A 14,510-nucleotide genomic window follows, 5' to 3' on the forward strand; every position below is an offset into this window, starting at 1 on the left:
AAATGGTCCAGGCACCTGGTTTGGATTTCTTCTGGACACCTCACAGCTGATGTGTTTCGGACACGTTCTTCGGGAAGCAGGCCTTGGCTGGGAACGAGACCCCCCAAAAAGAGCTGGAGAAAGTGGCCAGAGAGAGGGATGTCTGGATAAGTGGTAAAAAAATTGATGGATGCACAGAATTTCAATCCATACACATTCCTTTTCTAAAGGAAAAATATTTTCAGTGTTTCCAACATCATTTTATTTAGCACATATAAACAATCAAATCTTTCAGCAACACATGAAAAAAACTGAGACAGAGGAGATGAGAGTTGAGATAGACCATTACCATTTACTTTCCTTTTGATCACTCTTTTTAATTATTTTGAAAATAAACCTTTGCAGTTTTGAAAGAGAAATCTGTGTCTTACAGAACACAACATATCAGCTGCTCAACAGTACGAGTTTATTGTATTCTGATCCTCCCCTTCATGATTCGCCATACAATTTTTGCAGAGACAGATCTGGGCTGCAGGCAGGCGTGTCAAACATGTACTCTTGTAAGTCATTATGAATTAGGTCTGGCATAGTCCTGCTGAAATAACCACTTACCTCCCAAGAAAAGGCATTAGCATATGTCTTCAATATGCCAACATACTCCACTGTATCTGTGGTACCTTCACTCATATGTAAGTCATCCATGCCATGGACACTGGTGCACCACTATATCATCACAGACACTGGCTTTTACACTTGTGACTGATAACTACCTGGATGGCCTTTTTTATGCTTCGGGTGTAGAAGTTGGCATCCATAGTTCCCAAAAGCGACCTGAAATATGAAGTCGGGACCACAGCAAATGTCAATTGTCTTTCTGTCCATCAGAGATGATGCAGCACTTCTACACAAAATTGATATGCAACTTCATCCTTATGTAATATATTTTCAGGTTCTAGATGCAACATTAGATTGTGATGACAATGGTCTTCCAAGATATTTTCGAGCCCATGTCACTATATTGATTATGTCAACATTACTGTTTCTTATACAGTGACACCATAAGGCTCAAAGGTCACTCCCATCCAACAATAGTTACCCTCAAACTGAGATTGCCCCAGACTCCTTTAATCTTCTATGAATAGCACTGTGGATGTTGAAAGACCAAAGTTCTTTGGAACTTTGTGTAGAGAATTTGTCATTCTTTTTTTTTTTTTATGTTTCGGCACAAAGTGCAGAGCCACCACTCATTTTGTAATGAATTGGTGGATTGTGGTGGTTGTGGAGGACCCAAATGCAAAACAGCAAGATGAAGGCAAATAGACGATGAACAGGAGACTTTTTAAACAAAACCAAAAACACAGCAAGGCTAGATAGCAAAAACTAAATTAATGAAAAGCAAAAGACTAAACTTACAAGAAGACAGGAGGAGAAAGGAAACAATAACAAATAGGAACAAAATGAGTAATTACTTAAGATTAATTAAGATCTGACAATAACTGAGAGAAACCAAGGTGCTTACATGCACAGGAGACTGATGAGCTGCAGCAGTAATGATTGACTGCAAGAAACCAGGTGTGTATGGAAGAGCTGAGAAAGCCAAACAGGGGGAACTGAGGACAATTACTGGTGAGTATAGGAAACTAAGGCAGAATAAACTAGAAATTGAACTAAGATCAGGACTAAAAGACATACACATGAACACATCTGAGACAAAAACAAAACTGAGATACAGATAAATGAAATGACAAAAGAAAAAATAACTACAAAGGCAAAGGATAAAAGAAACTAGAATAAAAAAAGCACATCAAGAATAGATATATACAAACAGAGAAAAAATCCTAATTCAAACCAATAACTCAGAAATACTAAGAACTCAAACAAGAAAACAGAATGAAACAAAACATACAAAAAAAATAGGACAAGAAATCTAATGCTAAGTCACAGAATAAAACAGGAAAACCACAAAGCCTAACACATTCTAGCTTGGAAAGTGTAAGAGAACGCTTTGAATAGTCAAAATATGACCTGTTTTTTTTAAATCAAGTTTTAAAACATCATGGTCTTCAGGAAAGGTGGTAGGAGACATTTTCAAGGCTTCTTAAGACCTGCAGCGATAATCCAGTTGAAACCGAGCTGTGATGTGGGTCGATAGGAGTGAAACTACAACTGTTGAAAGAGTATTTCACACCATTTGCCTGAATTCTTTATCATGATTGCCACTTAGATGGCCCCTGGTCATTTCACTGAGTCAGTGAAAAAAAAACTACCCAAGTGTGGACCCTAAGTGTGGGTACTCTACTCCTGTAAGATATAAAAGAGCCACCAACCAATCTGTGATTGTAGAATCTCTGTCTCTCCCAACTTTTTTGAGTGTGTTACAACCGTCAAACTCTAGATTTCATAGATATTTTCTAAACAAGTAACACAACCCATTGTGTTTTTTTTACATTCTCGTATACATTCTTGTATATTGGGATCTATCTGCCAAAAATAATTCCACACTTGACTTGAGATTCCCCAGAATATTGTCATATTATAATATTTTGAATCTGTGTGGTATTCCTGTGGTATGTTCAGTTTATTCTAGATGTGACTCTCCACAGTCTTAGTGATGTTACACAGTTTTTAATTTGTTAACATTTACGTTCCAATATATTTTGTTTACCTAAACGATTTCCGGTTTTGTTCACTTGTTTTGACACGCCTCCGTTTCCATTTAAGTATGTCTCTGTGAAATAAGGCTATTTTTAATAATACAATCATTGGGGCTCTCATGGTTTAATATATTTCTAAAACATTATCATTATTATCATTGCTGACAAAAGAAAGAAAAAAAGGGAGAAGGGAAATCGATTACAACATCAACTTTCAGCCACAGGAAGACATTGGCAGTTTATGGGAATAATGAAGGAACGTAATGAATAACGGAATCTTGGAGCCAATCAAATTCCGTAGCTGTGGTTTCATCGGCCAATCACAGTGCAGTTCTCTAGAGCGTCGTCTCACAGCATCCGCTAGGCAGTTTAGCATCAAGCTGGATAATAAGCTAACCTCCCATAATTTACAAGTATCTGAACGCTGTCTTTGGTTATGTATGTAGCTTTAGTTTACTGAAGTTTCAATCGTTTAAGTGACTATCTCGAAGGCCAGTTCTAAGGTAAAGGGTCTTGTTTATTAACCCATTCATGTTGTAGCGAGATAAGCGTCGCAGGAGGGGGCGCAAATGTCACGTAAGGTGGCGTTGATGTTAAAATGTAGCCATTAAGGGACGTTTGCTAATGTGAGCTAATAAAACTTTGTGCTAAAGCTTGCTCGGCGTATAATTGACTCAATGTAAAACTGATTAGATCAACTGACAAGGTTGTGTTATTCCTGTAGAAATAAGGACTTATTTCCTATTAAACCTTTATAATTAAACATACTAAACCAATAGTTTAGTATGTTTAACTACTAAACTGTTGGTTTAGTATGTTTAGTAGTAAATTTACACTGTAATTGTCACATATTTGCTGGTTGTTTAGCACTAGCACTTCGATTCATATCCATTATGTTTCTTCACCTTCATCTCATTTTAGCAATTTAACTGTATCTCAAACATTGTGAGTTAGTGTTTATCTAAGACATGGATATCTAAGCTGAACTTCCTTCCTCAGATGCAGTTCATGTTGCTGTTCAGCCGGCAGGGAAAGCTGCGGTTACAGAAATGGTATGTTCCTCTGTCGGACAAGGAGAGAAAGAAGATTTCCAGAGACCTGGTTCAAACCATACTGGCCCGGAAGCCCAAAATGTGCAGCTTCTTGGAGTGGAGGGACCTCAAGATTGTGTATAAGAGGCAAGTGATCATGAGAAGAAACGCTGGGTTTTGCCACTCAAAATAGTTTTTCCAACATGACATTTAAAGCTTGCAACAAAGCTTGAATCTCTGGTTGTTCCTGCAAATGCCTTTGACAGTTGCTTATCATGAAATATTGCAGTCTTTATTTTGAACAATTTGGTTGAGCTCAGTTGTCATGGAACCGATTCAGTTGTGATAACTTGACTCAAGTATGAAACTTTGGTCACTTGATAGCAGGAAGTGGCGGCGAAACTGTGAAAACTGAGTTTTTTCCAAAGGAAAACTAAATCTTGAGTTTAGACTCGCTGTGTTTAACTTGTAAATGGTCAGTGATGGTGCAATTAAGCTACATTGAGTTTGTTGTAAACTTTATCTATATGAACTTTAGTAAGAGGATGTGTTCATGTTTGGTTTGTTACATCACTTTTGCGTTTGTGATGGTTGCTTGAGGTTGTCTATTCAAGACCAGTGCAGTGATTTTTTTTTTTGTCGCTTGCTGAGATTTCTGGAAGTTAGACTTCCTGTTCAGCTCTCTTAAGAAGTCCAGACACCCCTTGCTGTATAATAATTAAAAAGTGAGGAGAAGTTGTACAACATCAGCTGTGAGTCCCAAATGGCAGCAGACGATACCATGATGAGGTCACATGCAGCATTCTATTTGTCCAAGACTGAAAATTTTATCTTGAAAACCTGTTGTTGAAGATTTCGAGGCATCGAGCAGTCGAGAAGTCCATTGGTTCAGAGAGCTACATCTTGAGAGATGGAGCAAATGTTTCCTCTGTTTTGACGGGGAAAAAAGTACTACCTTCAGATTGAAAACAGTATGGTGAAGATTTCCTTTAAAGTTTTTCAGTTTCCACCACTCTGTTGAATTGTTGTTACTTTGTAGTCACTTTAGCTCTAAACGTACCGTCCAGTCAGTTCGATTGAGTTTGGTTTTTTTCTGATAAATCATATTTTATTTAGGAAATTAAAGTAGATTCAGATACAGCCTACTGAATTTGTTTTGCCATGTTTAAGTATTTTTTTCATAATGAATTTTATTTCTATGCAAAAGGTAGCTCATTTAGATCTATTGCATTTCTGCCCTCTATGTACCAGATATGCCAGCCTCTACTTCTGCTGTGCAGTTGAGGATCAAGACAATGAGCTGATCACTCTGGAGATCATCCATCGATACGTGGAACTGCTGGACAAATATTTTGGAAGTGTGAGTCTTGTGACCGTAACGCATGTAAAATGTTACTGCCAGAAGGTGTTTTTACGCAGGACATAATGCGCTCTGATCGTTCGTTCTGTGTGCTGACAGGTGTGTGAGCTGGATATCATCTTCAACTTTGAGAAGGCCTACTTTATCCTGGATGAATTCCTGCTGGGGGGAGAGGCCCAGGAAACATCCAAGAAGAACGTGCTGAAGGCCATCGAGCAGGCTGACCTGCTGCAGGAGGTGAGATCAGTTCTTCAGCAGCACACATCTGAACCCATTTGACAGACTAACAGGCTTCAAGTAAACTCGACATGTTTTGAGATATAACTGTGGAATTTGATTATTTCTTTGTGTGCATTAGCCTGCAAGTGCTTTCCTTAGTTAATTTTATGTGGCAGATTTTTGTCATCAAAATGACTGGAATTGTGGAAAATGTCCACACAACAAATTTCTACAGCCAAAAGTGATGTCCGCTCGTATCTTATTTTGATTAAGTGATGGTCGAACGCTAAAGAATTTAACTGCCACTTTTTGAAAGCCGTGACCAGTACATGTATTTAGTATGTTTTGTTTTTTTTTAAATTTATTATTAAGGTTCCAAATTTCTGGAGATAATTAGTCCGATTATCTCGGCGATGCGTCACACAGAGGACTCGTTGTCAGATGCTCATGCATTGATTTTCCGCCTCGCGGCCGTCCACACCTGCTGTCACCTGTTTCTTCTAAGTCCACAGGACTTGATCACAACACCGCTCTTATATATGCCAGCATGCATGTTTGCATTGCTGTCCGCCTGCGTGTCCTGACAGACACATTCACTGCTCAGCTGCTTATTTTTAGCAAAGCGTGCAGTACTGTTGTTATCAAGGCATATCTGAATATGCAGGCCTGTAAGGACTGTATGACTCATAGAACAGTTACCAATCGTGAGTTGAAATGATACTTTGTTGTACTAAATGTGATGGATGAACAAACGGTGCGACTTTTCTCGCTTCTCTTTTGCAGGAGGCTGAAGCACCACGGAGTGTCTTGGAGGAAATTGGGCTGACATAGATCATCAAGCTGACTCTCGTTTTTTCCCACAGATGCAGATCTGGCAAACTCCTTGTCTCTATTGTGTCTTTTCCTGTTCACTGTGGAAAATGTCAGTGTTGTATGTATATAATCACCATTAGTGTACTGTACTATTATGTCCTGTAATATCCTCTCTGTGTGGTGCCAACTGTGGCTTTAAAGTGTCTCCTATGTATAAGATCCTTCACTGTATTGCACAGTACTTGGTGAGCATCAATCCCCCTGACTTCCTAAACTCTGCAGAGAACAATGTAGCACCAACATGAAAACTCCAGCATCTTATTAAGATCATAAATCATCACTGGTTGCAGTTAAATTTGATGCTTGGCTTCAAGTGCGGCTGGTGCTTCTGATATGTTACCATCAGCTAAAAGGTTCATTTGAAATTTTAGCTGTTCTTAAGGTATTTCCAGAATCCTCTAATTTCTGCTCAATGACTTGTCTGGCATTCAGGTCCTTGTTCTAATGACTTAGTTTGTTCATATAAAATGAAAGTATTATTAATAAACAGCGCTATCATTTACCATACAATATTTAGCTTTGGTTCATACAACAGTTTATCAAACATGAACGTCAACTTATCCAAGCCAGAGAAGGAGGTTCAAATCTTTTTGCTGCGTCTTTTTGTAGCATCGTGGAACCAAATCGTTTCATGTCTAAAAATGCATTCAGAACAGCAGCTTCAGAGGTTTAAATGGCCTTCATTTCCATTACAAAGGAAGCTCCCATTCAGTTTTTTGTGCATCGGAGAGGTCTGAGGATCCAAGTCCCAGTCTTTGGTTTTTACTCAAACATCATAGTAATATTTAAGAGGCACCAGCTTGAGCTACTGCGGTTTAGAGAATCAGACAGTGTTACCATCTCCTATACACAGCGGTAGATTTAACCCAAAAACAAAGCCAAGGTATATATATATTTATATATAATTAAATCATAATCATTATCAGTATTAATGTTAAACTGTAACAGGTTTGTTTGGTGATTCATCTCCTAAAACGAACAATGTTTAAAACTTTTATGCCTGCATACACAGAACATGATGTTTGCTAAACAACTCTATCGTCTACGTTTTCCTTCTTTTGTTTTGAATATTTACTCATTTCTATATTACAAAACAAAACGTGTGTTGTGACCTCTTGTGATAAGTCAGCCCCTCCCCCCCAGTCTTCAGCCAGGTTGGCATAGTGACCCAAATAAAGAAAACGTTAACTCTTAGGCAAACTTATGACCAAAGAACACTGTGTTTAACCTTCTCGGTGGTGTCTAACATGGAAGAAAAAGGGATTTTTAACAGCAAGTTGTGAAAGAGTAGATGTGGGTGCTTTTTGGCTACAATTAAAAGTATTATGTAATCACTCTATTTCACTGAAATAACGGCTTCCTTGTGGAAGAGGATGAACTGCACATATCAGGTACAGAATCTATATTTATCACTGTTAGCTTGTTCAAATGCCTGCAAGACACAGAAGAACAACTGAAGAACAAGCGCTCATCCCAAACTACAGCAGCCTTTTTTCTTTTTTTTTTAAATTGCAATCTCAACCAATCTCGGGTTGTTGTAAAATATTCAGAAGCCATTACTGAACTCCTCTTTGATTTGTCCTCACATTTATTTTGTATTTAACACTGCCACCACTTTTTCTTATCTTTGAAAGTTCTGAACAATAAATGTATTAAAGAAGAAAACACTTGTGATGTTTTATATCTTTACCCACTGATAACTGTCGACTTGTTTTTTTTTTTAATTAAAGCGACAAAAAGTAAAATATTCACATATGTACATGGGCTGATCCATGCAAATAAGCTGTGTATGAAATCACTCCCTTTTTATTATAAAGCAGTTACTGTGGATATGAAGTCTGTAAAATGATTCCCGACGGCTTGTATCCAGCTTTGCATTCACAAACCCACAACAGAATGCAGATCATTTATGGGCATGAAAACTATCCTGTGATGATGTACAGTAGTGATTTCAGACCAAATGTAAAGCTTTCCACAGCCACTAAGATAATTGAGTTTCGCCGTTTGCAGTCAGCTCACTGGTGATTTCGACACTGGCCTGTTCTCTTTTCCCCTCTGGACTTAAGTCATTCTCCACACATTTTTCCTGAGTCATGTCAGTATTTTTTAGGTCTTCCCTGGGACTCTGTGCTGAAGGACTATCCACAGGCTCTTCCTCTGACTCTCCAGAGGAAACATCAGGCACGTGGCTTTTCTTCTTATGTTTCTTCCTGCTCTTCTTGCTCTTTTTGGAGTGTTTGTGGCGTCGGTGTGTGTTCGTATCGTCGGTAGACATTTTCTTACTTTTATCTGACTTCTTGGGGCTTTTTTCTCGACTTCGCTTTATTCTTTTCTTCTCTCTACTTGTGCTTCTGGACTTCTCTCTCCCTTCTCTGCGAGTGTCTTCATCTTCATCTGTATCGTCTCTTTCTTCACTTCTATTCCTAGTTTTATGCTCCCAGTCTTTATCTCTGCTTCCGAGGCTGTGTTGCGCTACAGCTCGACTTCTGCTCCTCGATCTTTCTTTACTTCTGCTTCGGCGTCCGTCCGTCCGGCTGTCACTGTATCGGGCTCTGGATGACCGACTGTCTCCTCTATGCTGGTGGGAGTCCCTGCTCTCTCTGCTCTGGCTTCTCTTCCTCTTCTCCTCTCGTCGGCTGTGCGACCGCTCTGATCTTCTCTCTGATCTTCTCTCTGGGCTTCTGCTGTAGCGACACTGCCTCCACGATCGGTCTCTGTATCGTTCTGAATGCCACCCAGCTCTGCGACTCCCCCTGACGCTGCGATCAGGGGAGACACACAAATCCCTGTCGGCCTCCCAGAATTCATTTCCAGGGTTTCGAAATACATGCAGGAAGTTACAGTGTTTCCCTTTGGGACACTTTCTTCTGTCAAACAGTCCTAAAAGTGAAAAACGAAAGCGAGCAAGATTGTAAACGGGCAAAAACTGAATAAACAAATAATATTGACTCTTTGCAATAATGTTTCCAAGCACAAAAAGTGTCCCCTTCATTCCAACAGGAACCCTTAACTCACCACATATTGCATTCTTCCACCGCGTAACGGGACATATCTCGCAGTGTAGCTGCCGGCCTGCGTACCACCTCCCATTGAACTTGATGAGGGCCTCTTTGCAAAGCTCCTCCCTGGACGAGCAACCGAGAGACAAGAGGACCAACAATTAAACCCTGCATGAAAATCTTTTCCCTTTAAACGACTTACAGATTTGAGAAAAGTCATGGAGGGACTGAAAGATGGCTTACGTCTCAAACTGAATGTAAACGTTTCCTCTCAGGTGTGGTTCGTAATTGCAGCAGACCTAAGAACAGAAAGTTATCGGTGAAACCAAAAAACAGTCATCCAGCAAATGCTTTTCTGTGCAGCTGCACTTTTACATGGAAAGTGTTGCTCCAGCAACAGAGATCCTGTGATTTACTCATTTTTCACATCATTAAGAATATTCTGCCGCGCCCTCGTGATTTTACTTAAAATAGAGGTCGACCGATACATCGATCAGACGATATATCGGGCCAATGTTTGCATCGGCCGATACGTGAGAGTTTGCGATTGTTTACATTTCTTTTAAAAGTTTTTTTTTGTTGTTGTATTTCTGTTAACAAATCTTCTCAGGAAGGTCATTTGCACTACAAAGGCCTCAAGTGCACAAACATTTAAGTGTTAAGATTGTTTATATATCTATGTTATATATATATTTAAATGGTCTACATTGTTTGCTACTGTTAATATGTTTGCTTAATAAATGTTTCTTTTTCTGTTTAAATTAAGACTTGTGTAACATTTGTTATCATTGTGTCATTTTTATCATGTAAATGGAGGGAGGGAAAACCAATATCGGCTTCAAGAATCGATCAAAAATTTAAAAATTGGCAGCATGTAGCAGGGAACAGTGAAGACTGATGTCAAAAATAATCGGTATCGGCCTTAAAAAACCTGTATCGGTCGATCAATAGTTCAAAATGCTTCTTCATAAAACACAAGTATGTGTGAAGCCAACTGAGAACATGTGTATGTGGTCGAGGAATTCAGTTGAAGAAGGTTTTCAGTCTTATTGTTCAGATCACAGAACAGCATTTCCCACAGAATCTGGTTATATTTGTGACAGTGTGAAGGTCAGAGCAATTTACTGATGTTTAGAATACAACAGAAGCCACAATACTTAATCAAATATTTCTGAAAAAACATGTTAACTGTCCAAAAAGTGTCTAATCTTTTTGGGGAAAATGTAATCCGACGAGTGCTCCTGCTGTGCAAGATGGTGAAGATACTGATCTAGCATTTTTGTAACAGGAGGGGGAGACGCCGGTGCAACTCTGCTGCCGTAGATTTCATTACCTGGATAGTAAAAATGCTAAATATGTAAGCCGGTGTGCTAAATGTATGTGTGTGAGCTGTCCAAGTGTCAACATGGTGTGGGAAACCCTGCGGATGCAGAGGTATCTCGTACAGTGGGTCTCACACATGTGAAGACAAGATGACAGAAATCGGCGACCTACAGAAAGCTCCCCTGACTTCATCTCACCTTGAACTGGATCACCCTGCCAACATTTTTGAACTCCGGCAGAACATCATGGTAGAACTCGAGGAAGGACTCCTGCAGCTCCTCCTCGCTGTGCTCCAAACAAGCATCCATGTCATAATCATCACGCCGCAACTCCTCCATTCCAAAGGTTCTGAACATACCGCGGACCATCAGAGTGGGGCTGGCTGTGGGATGAACGTGCTTCCGAGAACATCTGCACCAATTACATGCAACCGACCACCAAATGAATACGATGCATTACTTAAATTCAACATAACAAGAGAAATAGAGAAATAAACAATACCTTTCTCCAAATCTACATGCTCCAGTCTTCAGGAAGAAGGGACAGTTGGCTACGTCACGCTCCGTTCCGAAGTTTTCGGCATTAACGCTCACAGGAGCTTCGGGATTCATCCACGGTCCTCCATTCTCCAGCTGGATGAGAACAAACACAGATAATCATACACCATTCAAGTAAAAGAAAAACTTTAAAATGTGTCCTACTACATTTAATGCGGTTTCTTTTCATACCTGATTTTCAGCTTCATCCAACATTTTCTGAACAGCCTCCTACAAATGGTGTAAAGACACGGCTGGTGAAAAAGTGAAGACGTCAACATACTGAAGCATGTCTGTCATTGTGGGTTAAGACCACAGTCACAAGGGCTGATGGGCACAACGGATTACTGGGATTTAACAGGTGTCGGTGCCAGACTTCTGGGCCAATTTACCACACACAGTAAAAGATACATCCTTGCTGTGCGAGCTGAGGCTTTTTCTCTTTGAGTGCATCTTAGTTAAGGAGTAGGATGGTTGCTTGTGCCCCTCAGTCAAGGAAAATTTTAAAACATTTACAAAGCAAAAACACATTTTACAGAAACGCTCACAGCTGGTGAGATGTTCAACTGTGATTATCTTAATGTTTATTTTTGCATAAACAGTATCATGAGATGGTAGAGGATATATTTTTCTTTTTGTTTCTATCCTCCTGGAGTCCGTTTCACCTCTCTGTCCCGCTTCTCCTGCTGCCTCTGCTCTTTCTCCTCTTTTTCTCTCCTCTGCTGGGACTCCCATTCTTCCTTTATCATCCGCTGAGAACACAAAGACACATAAAGCCAGTTCCTTTATATTAAGACCTACCAACTCTGTACATTTCTAACCTGTACTGCAGATTTTACAACTCAAACAAGGGCAAACAATGCATTTGTCAGTAGTTATTTTCAACTGCAGAATGACACAGATCTGGTCGTCTCGTCTGTATCTACAGCAGCAGGTTGGTGCTTGAGGAATGGAGTCAGAATACATCACACTGCTCATGTTCTTAGTATCCATGACAACTATGGAACACTATGGCACAGAGGAATAAGCTATTCCAAGCTTTTGCTGCACAGTGTTGGTTGCTCCACAGGTTTTGTTGGCAACAGGAAAACAACAGGTAAGCATTGCCAGAGTGATCCTTTAAGTTTTTTTAGAATGCACAACAAACCATTCATGTTGAGTGTTCCGATTCCACATCCCAAACCCTAAAGCAGCAAGGTGCTACAGGACATCATTACTGTGACATTCAAACATCTGTGAACCCACGGAAACGAGAGACAGACCATTTGAAAATGGCCATGCTTTTTCTCTTTCTGTTCAGACATGGATTACCTCCTCCTCGTCTTTTTTTTTCCTCGCAGCTTCTTCCCTCTCTGACCTCAGCCGAAACTCCTCCTGGGCCAGCCTCTCTCTTTCCAGCCACACTTCATGCAGCCGCTGTCTGAGAAAACAAATCAAGCACAATCAAATGTTGTGCGGTCAAGGCCGTTACCTCATTTCCTAATTTCCACACCCTCAACTCCTCTCCTCACAGCTTCAGTCTCTCCCACCAGAGAAGCAAAGCAAAGGAGTAGAGGTGACAGGCACAAATCAAACTGAGATATCCTTGCATTTTAAACCACCATCAGTTAAATAAGATGTGTAACACAACTGCATCATGTGACCACTGTTTAGTGGTAGTACACAGTTGTCTTCAATATTTCTGTCAAGAGTAGCCTTGAAGATTTTTTTGTGACAGTTTATACATTCATCCCCACATTCATTTGAATAGTGGGATTAACATCTCATGGGTTCATGAGTGTATCCTCACTAAATGTTCCTCTAGCAAGCCTCCTCTCAACTCGGTTGTCTATTCTCCAGATACATCTTTGGAATTGAGACATCCATTTAAACGTTGAGTTTACTTGCAGCTTAACAATGGTTATAAGATGCAGTTGTGTCACATGCAATATTTAGTTGACTTCAGTTTAAAATAACTGAGGTAAGGGCTTCTCATTTAGTTAAATGCCTTTCATCTCCCCTCCCCTCCTCTCCTCTCCTCTCCTCTCCTCTCCTCTCCTCTCCTCTCCTCTCCTCTACTCTACTCTACTCTCCTCATCTACTCGCATCTCTGGTGGGAAGTGCCTAAGACAGACATGGAGGAATCGAGTGGAGGACACCAGTGGTTGTAATATGGGAAATGGGATGGAACATGTAGCTACAGAAAAGCAGTAACTGAAGTCAGTTGACCTACCTTTCTTCCTCAGCAGCAACATTATTATCCTCACCGTCTTCAACAATTACTTCCTCCTCTTCTTCATCATCTCCATTGTCAAGTTCTAAAACAGAGAAGGCACTGTGATGAGTATAGCACTTCTGCAGTAGTATAAATGACTGGTAACCACATTTCACTGTAACACCAGTAAAACAGTCCTCTTCATACCGCAGTCTCTGGCGCTGGCGAGAGCTTGGCGTTTCCGTTTTCTTCTCTCTTTCCTTAGAGCAGCCCTACGCTGCTTGTGGCTGCAGTGGAAAAAAAAAACACGTTTTAAGCAAGAGTCACAACAGAAATGTAGAATGACAGAATGCAATTCATTAATGTAGGATTTACAAACATTGCAACAGAGCTGGACATCAGGAGGAAACGTTTGCGAACCCTTAAATGGTACAGACTCCATAAGAAACTACTTCCATGTGAAAACGCTCATATATTGAACTTATCTGATTCTTTTCCAAAGGAATTATCCAGAATATTTACTAAAAGTCTCATAAGCTTCCTTCCCAATGGAAGCTTATAGCTATACGTTTAGGCTGAAAACTTAACAGCGAGTTAGTTAAGTTATTTGAAAGAGTCTAAAGTGGGTTTTGAGCTTGTGAAATGATTAGTTTGATCATCAAGACACTTCAACTCAAACGAATGACAGTTACCGACCTTAATACTGGAGCTGAAATCGGAGCAGCGCTGGAAGCTGCCATTACAACTAACGCTGGCTGGCCAGTTAGCATGCGAAGCTATTTTTGAGCTTGTTTTTTCTTCATCTGCATTTAGCTATGCACATTTCTTAGCTCGGACAGGTTGCTTCAGAGATCAACTGAGTAAGCTAAGAAAGACGCAGAAATGAAATATTTCTGCTTACGATATCAATTAACTAATATGCTGATTTAGCATGCTATAAACAGGAAAAGGCAAAGTGAAGCACTTCCGGTTAGGGGCAGAGGAAGAGTGCAACCTCTTCTTCTGTCCCCTGAAAAGGAGTGAAAAAGATATTAACCGCCTCTTCCTACACCCATTTTTCATCCTGTATAATCACATTTCAGTTGAGCCACTTGAATGATCATTTTATATTTCTGAAAATGGCTGTTTAAGCTTTCACGCATGACTGTGTTCATCAGTACTAATGAAATGCTGCACAATAAACGAGGAGAAAATAAATGTTTTTTGTGTTTTTCGAAAGCTTATTTCGGAAAATAGATTAATTTAAGTTATTGTAACTTTGTTATAGATGCATTATTCAAACAAAATATTCTATTATCATTCATTTCAGACTCAAAGTTTGTTTTCCTATGCTTATTATAGT

At 39.8% G+C, this 14,510-nt stretch overlaps 2 protein-coding genes across 2 annotated transcripts; one reads left to right on the forward strand and one right to left on the reverse strand.

Moving 5' to 3' along the window:
* The first annotated feature begins 2,969 nt into the window (after positions 1 to 2,969).
* Positions 2,970 to 7,781, forward strand: LOC140302102 (AP-1 complex subunit sigma-2-like). The gene is made up of 5 exons (XM_072380872.1): positions 2,970 to 3,136; positions 3,633 to 3,811; positions 4,916 to 5,024; positions 5,124 to 5,261; positions 6,027 to 7,781. Exons 2-5 carry the CDS (start codon positions 3,633 to 3,635, stop codon positions 6,072 to 6,074), a joined length of 474 nt encoding a protein of 157 aa, XP_072236973.1. The 5' UTR covers positions 2,970 to 3,136; the 3' UTR covers positions 6,075 to 7,781.
* Positions 7,687 to 14,150, reverse strand: zrsr2 (zinc finger (CCCH type), RNA-binding motif and serine/arginine rich 2). Its single transcript, XM_072380871.1, has 11 exons — positions 13,865 to 14,150; positions 13,376 to 13,455; positions 13,187 to 13,271; positions 12,286 to 12,394; positions 11,640 to 11,726; positions 11,167 to 11,205; positions 10,940 to 11,070; positions 10,636 to 10,849; positions 9,359 to 9,414; positions 9,132 to 9,241; positions 7,687 to 8,996 (listed from the first exon to the last, which is right to left on the reverse strand). Exons 1-11 carry the CDS (start codon positions 13,936 to 13,938, stop codon positions 8,098 to 8,100), a joined length of 1,884 nt encoding a protein of 627 aa, XP_072236972.1. The 5' UTR covers positions 13,939 to 14,150; the 3' UTR covers positions 7,687 to 8,097.
* Positions 14,151 to 14,510: the final 360 nt, after the last annotated feature.

Source organism: Leuresthes tenuis, unplaced genomic scaffold (genome assembly GCF_036924035.1).
Source record: "Leuresthes tenuis unplaced genomic scaffold, fLeuTen1.0.hap1 SCAF_2, whole genome shotgun sequence".
In the NCBI taxonomy this organism is placed as follows: Eukaryota; Metazoa; Chordata; class Actinopteri; order Atheriniformes; family Atherinopsidae; genus Leuresthes; species Leuresthes tenuis.

Excerpts from the sequence above, each read along its gene's own strand:
- LOC140302102 (XM_072380872.1), top strand. The coding sequence starts at position 3,633 with ATGCAGTTCATGTTGCTGTTCAGCCGGCAGGGAAAGCTGCGGTTACAG. Across the intron at positions 5,025-5,123 it reads TGGACAAATATTTTGGAAGT|GTGTGTGAGCTGGATATCAT; the intron begins GTGAGTCTTGTG and ends GTGTGCTGACAG. Across the intron at positions 5,262-6,026 it reads AGGCTGACCTGCTGCAGGAG|GAGGCTGAAGCACCACGGAG; the intron begins GTGAGATCAGTT and ends TCTCTTTTGCAG.
- zrsr2 (XM_072380871.1), bottom strand. The coding sequence starts at position 13,938 with ATGCTAACTGGCCAGCCAGCGTTAGTTGTAATGGCAGCTTCCAGCGCT. Across the intron at positions 13,456-13,864 it reads ATTTCAGCTCCAGTATTAAG|CCACAAGCAGCGTAGGGCTG; the intron begins GTCGGTAACTGT and ends TTTCCACTGCAG. Across the intron at positions 13,272-13,375 it reads CGCCAGCGCCAGAGACTGCG|AACTTGACAATGGAGATGAT; the intron begins GTATGAAGAGGA and ends TCTCTGTTTTAG.